This window comes from Corvus brachyrhynchos, unplaced genomic scaffold, assembly GCF_000691975.1.
Source record: "Corvus brachyrhynchos isolate BGI_N302 unplaced genomic scaffold, ASM69197v1 scaffold83, whole genome shotgun sequence".
Lineage (NCBI taxonomy): Eukaryota > Metazoa > Chordata > Aves > Passeriformes > Corvidae > Corvus > Corvus brachyrhynchos.
This window is the reverse complement of record NW_008238464.1, coordinates 6186033-6193910: the sequence shown is the minus strand read 5'-3', so window position 1 is coordinate 6193910 and position 7878 is coordinate 6186033. Positions and strand designations below refer to the sequence as shown.

The following is a 7878-nucleotide window of genomic DNA, read 5'->3' as shown; positions in this document are numbered from 1 at the left end:
ACACCAACTCCATTTTGGAAAAGGAAATACTGAATATGACACACCACACTCAAAAGAGAGGAGCAAACCCTGCTCTGCACCACTGACAAGTAACTAGACGTCACCACCACCTGTTACAGAAAACCAGATTACTGTGAGAGATTAAAGAAATGTCATCAAGCTAGTAAGTCCAAGTGTTTACTGCATTAAAACTGAATTCAGAAAAACAAACAAACAAACCAACCCCTCCCAACCAAACAGCAGAGAAAAGTATTATCTAAAACTTTGCTGGTCACTCTGCCTGCACTCCTGCTTTCTGCTCTTAACAGCATCAGAAAGACCACAAAATTTGGTCTTCAGCATCAGTAGGTAAATACAGCCATTTAGTTCCAAGCTTTCTCTTTAATCCAACCCTTTAGACAAATTCTTAACCAATTCCTGGTATTTAAGATAGCTATGTACTAGAAAGTAAACTAGCTCCAATGTAAGCGAGAAAAGCAGGAAACAAGCTAGTTAGTAAAGGGGAATTCTCAGATGACTCAAAGATGATGCTTGTATGTTTTAATTTTACACAAATGCATTTAAGCATGTTCCATGATTGAAGGACTAGCTACATTCCTGTAGTTTTTCAAGGTGTCTCCAAATGCAATCACAGGAGAAAACAGCAAACCTGCACCAGACAAGACGGGATTGTGTTTTCCTCTTATGCTTTAGATTATTTCCAACCAGACTTTACATGCCCTTCATGAGTTGTGACCAACAAAAGAGAAGGGCTGAGCCTCTGAAATTTTCAAAATGAAGCATCATTTACTATAACCTTAGAAACATCGTATTGCATAAGAGACTTTTAAACAGTTGCATAAAGTCAATCTGATTTAGGGCAGTGGTTGTCAACCAGTGAGCAGCAATGCTCATGGACAAGGAAATTCAGATCTATAATGCAAGCAATCAGAGAGGAAGGTCAGATGCTGCTCACTGCACGCTCTGTGCTCTATTCACATGGCCGGGAAGGCTGGGGAACCATCACCAATTCCCAGGACTCCCACCCCTAGGCAGAGACCTTCTGCTTTAACCACACCTGACAAATAAAACCTTCTTCCTTACCTCCCTCTTCCGAAGGTTTTTAAAGCCCACAGATCAGTCACTGTTCTTTTAATATTCCCTGAAGCACTTATCGTAGGGATGTCATACCTATTTATTGTCTCCTTTCCTGCTTGCTCTTGTAAACTGCCCATTCGACTTTGTTTCACATGAATGGAATACACCTTGTAGAGCCCTTGAGAGAGTTCCACAGCATTTAATTCATGAATTAATGCAGAGCAGCCATGTCTTCCATACCAGAGCTACAAAAGATTCATTTACCAAATAAAATTTCAGCATTGATTATGTATTTGTAGACTTATGAATTGTTTACTGGAAAACCATGTCACTACATATGAAAGAAAGCAGTGGCCTCTGAAGCACACATGTTTAATTTAACTACATAGATTTACTGGGTGGGAGAATAAAAGAAGCAGGGGGGAGAAGGGGTGAGCTCTTCAAAGCAGATGTTTCCAAGCTTTTTTAAAACTAAGAGACAAGACATAAGACAACACTTGAAGGAGCAGCTGGGTACACTGAATAAATACAGACATTTAAATGTGACTAATTACATACACATGCTGGAATTCTCAAAGGATGATCAGGGAGCCAGGCTCCCAGCTCATTCTGACTTTCAACAGGAGTTCAGTGGCCTGTTCCTTCAGGCATGCTGCAAGATGTCATCTTGCTAAATACAGAACACTGCTTCTAAATGTTGCCTCTAGTCACTTAACCACAGCAAAGGCTACAGAATGCTACGAAGCTATCTACACGAGCCCTCCTCTTTATTAAATAAATACAAATGCATGTATCTGCTGTCCCTTGCCTGTGTGAATCTGACAGATGAGACAAAGTTGTCTGGACAGCCCGGAGGCCTTAAAGCCTCTGGGGAACCACCTTTCTGTGCTAAACACAAATATGTTGTCCAAAAACAGCTCTAGCAATGGCGGGGAAAGGTTCACAAAAAGTCTAGGGATCCTTTCCAAGTACTTCGGTTGTAAAGCAGGAAAAGTTTCTGTATGTGGGAAGTGGTGGCTCATAAAAAAAATTTAGGGAGAAGTACATACCATTGATTTTCAGACGTATTCATGTAATATGGCTACACACACACTGTTCATGACTTAGTTCAAACACTTCCATCCAGCATGGCTGCAGAAAGAGAATCTTTCCCTGGTCATTTTCCTTCCTCTGCACTACAGAAAAAGGAAAGTGCAGTCTCTAGGATACACAGGATTAAAACCTGCTTCAGCTGAAAAAACATGAGGGGAAAAAAAATAAAATACAACATTGCACAAGCAGCTGCCAGGAGCTGTGTGTCAGCACAAAGGGGTGTGTATGGACACAAGCAGCCAGAAGCATGGGAAAGTCCTGACCACTTCTTTCTGTGGCCTATCTTAAAAATGTTCATAAAATTACAGATGCATTTCTGGCAGGTGACAAAGAGGAGATGGCCTTCACAACCAGTGGAAGGTGAGGCCAGATGTTGATAGTCACAACAAGCAGCAGCTGACTGTGCAGAAGGCAGTGGCTGCAAAAAGTGTGGAGGAACACAGTGCGAGATCTTTTGTGAGTGAAAGACAAAAAGGGGAGAAGCCACACCTACTTAGTAAGACTTTCTTTTTCCCAACATTCAAGGGGACTCACTACATGGCACAACAGTATTTAGTACAAATGCAGATACCGTAAGGTACCAGACCACAAAGTCCATGCATGTTGTTCTTTATCTGACACACTCCAGCAAGGGTCTGTGGTCAGCAGGCTGTAGGTCTGCTCTCTCTGTACAGTGTGAACATACACATCAAGGGCCTGCATCCCAAGCCCTGTAACTGGGATACAACAGACTTATAGCAGCCAGTCACAAGGACCATCAGGTTTTCCACCAGGTCCCACAGAGGGAGCCCACAAGTAGCAAGTGTTCCCAGAAGGAGCATCCAAAGTGAGAGTTGTGGCTCTTACAGAGTATGACAGAAGAAGTTGCCAGGGGACACAAGCAGTGTGAGTGTGGTGCCTACATCTGTACTATCAATGTAACTTTTAAATCCACTAATGCTTCTCCTTTTAATCTCTTTTGTGGGGATTCAGTCCAGGAGATTGTGCTGTAGCAGCTGGCTGAGACTAGGGCCTCTGATGAAGCACAACAGCTTCGTGGTTTAAGACCAAATGAAAGTATTGAATGCTTCCTAAGGAGCAGCTATTAGGTAACAGTTTTTGAACTGAATTTTTTGCTTCCTCTGCAGGGGAAGCACACTTGCCTTCTGCATTTTTTAATAATCTACTACTTAATGTTCAAGAGCTCAGCACTTAAATATTTTAATTTGCCCTTCCATTCAGATGAATTTTTCCATTCATTCATCCAGCTGACTGTTCACAGCATGCTCCATGGGACTGCAGGCTGGCTCAGCCCCAGCTGCTTTCCAGGCTTTTTGGAATGCAGAGGTGGCAGCAATGTGAACAAGCTCAGAGGGCACACTGATAAAGACCTATGGGTAAGGTCATATTTTCTGGAGAGGTAAAAAAGTTTCCTAATTAGGCCAAGTCTTCATTTAGCCTACATACGTGGTCTTTGAAAACAAGCACTATTCTGGGGCTTAAAAAAGCAAGTCTCTCTAAGGTATTTTTAAACAGCTGCCCCACTGGATGCAGGTTTTGTTCTCCTTGCAAACCTGAACTGTTCAACCAGTTACATCTATGAGGTCATTTGCAGGGTATTGTTTATCTTTGTAGCTAAATGCTTCATTAAAAAAAAACCCTAAATATATATTTTTTTAAACAGAGTCAAGGAATTTCACAGGACAAGCATTAGATTCATCAGAACAAGTCAGTTTTTAAGATGAAGTGATTCCAGATTCTTGCGCATATTTTTACAGCCTTGTCTTACTTGCTCACTGTAACATCCACGAGATATTCACAAGAAAATCAGTTATTTTCACAACACTCAATTGGAAGCTGCACTTCCCCAAAAAACCTAGGCTCTGCTTTTCACTCATGACCTACCTCTAACAAAGGTTCTGCCTCTCCTGTCTTTGCTGCTCTCCTCACTGGCAAATTCCAGCTACACAGACATTCAGCTGAGTGTTGTTTAATTACCACACTTTTCTTACATGCTTAAGCACTAGAACCAAGGTATCTATGAATAAACCTGAAAGACATTTCAGATCATGTGGAAAAATGTTAAGAGCTGCAGTTTGCTGTAGACCTTCCTGAAGCAAGTAGTGTGGCATAGAGAAAATGCTGGACTACATTCTGAAGTGCTTTTTTTTTCCCCCCGATGTAATCATTCCCCTTCATCATTCCCTTCTTTCTCACACCTAAGACACATTGCCATGAAAACCTGCACTAACTGAGCTACATACTCTAGAAACATTCTTCTTTCCCAGTTTTCTTACTTGAACTGCTAAGCTCTATTCTCCCTTACCTCTCAAATAACAAATAAATGTGGAAACTAGAAAGACCAGAGTGTCCAGGTCAGATACTGAAGAGAAGGTGGCAATGAGAAAAGGTAGTTTCAGCAGACAAAAGCTTGCTTGAGCTCCGATTCTCAAATTTTATTTCTAAGAAACCTGGGCTCATTATGATTCAGTGGTTAAAACCTCATGATTTTTCTACACATTGAAGCTAATACAGTGAACAATACCTAGCAAATCATGGTTACAGAATGCTTTGTAACCAATCGAAGTCTTTTTCTCTGCATTGTAGAAAGTTGATGGAATAGTCTTCAAATCAAGAATACATAAGCAAAAATTTGAGTAAGTATTTAAAAGCTGTCTGGCCAAAATGAATAGAAAGCTAGAAAATCCCACTGTTAAAGTAGTCGCTGCCTTACTGCTATTCATGAAGCAAGAAGCTGCATGTATTTTGTATTGAAGGACCTTTTCAGACACCTATTTCTGGCATTTCAGAAAGTTCACTGAAAAATCCATTGGTACTGCAATGTTACCAGGTCCCACTTAACTGAAGACAAAACCTTTAAAAGACAGCTGGCTGTGGTATGACACACTCTCAGAATAAAACAAACAGAGGCAAACACTTCTGAAGGTCCTTCAGTATACCACCTAACTAATCAAAACAGACAAGAGCGGAAGGATGTTGCAGTTAATCTGTGTTTGCAGAGTCACGGACATCAAAGGGTGTCAATCCACAATTAGGGTTCAAAGGATACGGACAGAGGGCTCTGTGGCTGTATCACATCTAAGGAGTGCAGTAGACACTTTCAGAAAGACCAAAGCAAAAAAACACATCAACATGGTAATCAGGACAACTGTGCTCCTTTTCCTCTCTAAGCACAGTATCCTCCAGGCTTGCTTTGAGGACAGTCCAAGCTCAGTGATAAACCCACTGTCCTGTATGTCCCACACACATACACCCCCTCTGACAGCAGAAAGGGAAGAAATTGCCTTTTCCCACCTTCTATTTCCCCCTCTCCCGCAAAGCCTTAGGACCAATAGCAATACAAACAACACTTAAACACAAGATGCCAGCCTAGGACTTGGAAGATACAGGTTTGAGCTCTGGTTTCTCAGAACGTGTGCGACCATCATCACTTGGTCATATTCAAATTGTGCACTGAAAAATGACATAATGAGAGTCCTCAGGTGGCAGCTAGAGGTGGTGCACAGCTATACTGACATGGCAATTTTTGTTCTCAAAAAGGTACAGCTGTGTTCCAGCAGCATTGTGCCCTGATTAACAAGTTCACAGGAGCTCAGAGCCTACACAGCAACTTGCACCACACTATCCCTGGTATTCGCTCTGCCTCATCACAGCAGAGAGAAAGAGTTTGAATGTACCTACTGCAGTGCTCTGGTAGGACCTGTATGGCCAGAGGGTACATGCACAGGCAGACAGGATCACTTACACCAGCACATCCTCCTATCAAGAATGGGCCTACAGCAATGGAGGTCACCATATGGGTTACCTGCATTTGTTAACAGGTCCTAGATGTAAAAATTGCCAGGACAAAGTCTTAGCAAAGGCAGCAACAAAATGATATTAAATACTGGTCTGAAACTTGGGCTGGTCAGAACTTTCCTAGCAGAGCACTCTTCTGACTGAGAACACAAAGCAGATTCCTCACAGAAGCCAAACAGCTCTGCCACTACTTCTGAGGTAACCTGAAAGGCTTTGGTGTGGCCAGAGAGCAGTGACTCCTCAGAGGACAGAGAAATCTTTACTGCCATTTGAGTCCTGTGTCATCTCTGTTTCAAGTTAAATGAGACTGGATTGGCTGATTCTGAGGCTGCCTTAGTAACCGATGGCAAACTTTTGTTTTAAGCCAGCTCTGTAACACACTCTCACCATGTAAGTTGTGCTACAAATTTACTTAGCTGGTAAGGTCCTTAATGCAAATTAGAAGGACATTAATATTACCCTTTGATGTCTTTATAGTATTTATGCCATGACTAAACTGGATAAGGGATTTATTAACATTTAAGACTATTAGGAAGAAAATTACATCGATTCTGTGAGGAGAAAAAGAAGGGAAAATGAGAACAATCTCACACCCTATAAATTCATATGGATATTTCTGATTAAGAACATTCAGTGTCCAAATAAATGTTTTGATTCCTCCAACTCTTTTTAAATGAAGCACCACACACTGTTTGCTACATTTCAAGACCTACCGTGTTGCGAGCTTATGGCAGACGACACCAGTGTCTGTTATGACTTCACTCAGTCTCAGCTCAAGGTGGACCTTCCCCTGAAACACACCATAAACACCATATGAAAAGTAAGTTTTATGTATAGGCAGTCAGCATTCCAACTTCAACCAAAGCAAGCCAGTTTGTGCAAGTAATTCCAGGAGAAGTCTAAAGATTAAATAAGAACTGTATAGCTAACGTCCTTCAACTTTCAGAGAATCCAGACCAGTAGTCATTTAACTAAATTTGGGTGCATAATTCCCACCATTATATTATCTCTATATGTTGTACTAATTGAAGGCTATGGAGTGTCCACAGTTTGACACAGAAATGTTGGGTTGGAGCTTTATCTGTAATTAGCATTTTAAATATTAAGCAAATATCTGCAACACTACCATTAAAAATGGTATCACGGAAGTGTGTTATAAATTAACACCTACACGTTTTACACATCATAAAAATAAAATCTATTAAGCAATATAAATTGTAAGACATGTATCAATAAAACTGTATCAAACAACTATTTGAAAAAACACAAAAAGTGTTCAATCATGTTGCTAGTATTCACAGTTACACAGTCTTCAACTCCTTACCATCACATTAACTTTATTATGACTTGAGCCAAAATATTATCCTTCAATATGCTAAGAAAATAAAGGCAAACATTAATACCAATTGCATTCCTCTTATTAATTCCATTATATTTCAAAATGTGAGTATCCCACTGACAAAAACTCAGCATCACTTTTACAGTGTGTATACAGTAAATGCAAAATACATTTTGTTATTGACCAAATCTGACATGTCAGCAGTGCCAAGTCATCTTCTGCAAAATATCATAGGCAAAATCGAGCCTTTCATTTTCATAACTATCTCCCCTCCACCCTTTGTAATAAAGGATGCTAAAATCCACCCTGCTAATTAGTCACAGCTCTAATGTGGATAATATCTTTACCTCAAATCACACAAAATTCTCTTGCCACCCCTTTTATAAGATCTTCCACATTCAACCTTTGATCTTTCTGCACAGGACCAGAACTCTTGCCAGCAACTTCCCTATCTCTTGTGACTAGTTACAGCAATCTCCTGCTCTATGAGAATGTCCATCCTGGGCAACAGAGGAGAGTCAAGATGAAACTCTGGCCTCAAGTTGCACCTATGCTGCTAAGATTCCCTTTCC

The 7878-nt window shown here is 40.8% G+C and overlaps 1 protein-coding gene across 2 annotated transcripts in view; it reads right to left on the bottom strand.

The window, feature by feature from the left end:
* RASA3 (RAS p21 protein activator 3) overlaps nucleotides 1–7878 on the bottom strand; it is a 175235-nt gene that overhangs the window by 50973 nt on the left and 116384 nt on the right. For both annotated transcript variants that reach the window (XM_017737105.1, XM_008635854.2), the window contains exon 6: nucleotides 6681–6757. In XM_017737105.1, the coding sequence (XP_017592594.1) occupies nucleotides 6681–6757 (77 nt within the window). The remainder of the gene's footprint in view (nucleotides 1–6680; nucleotides 6758–7878) is intronic.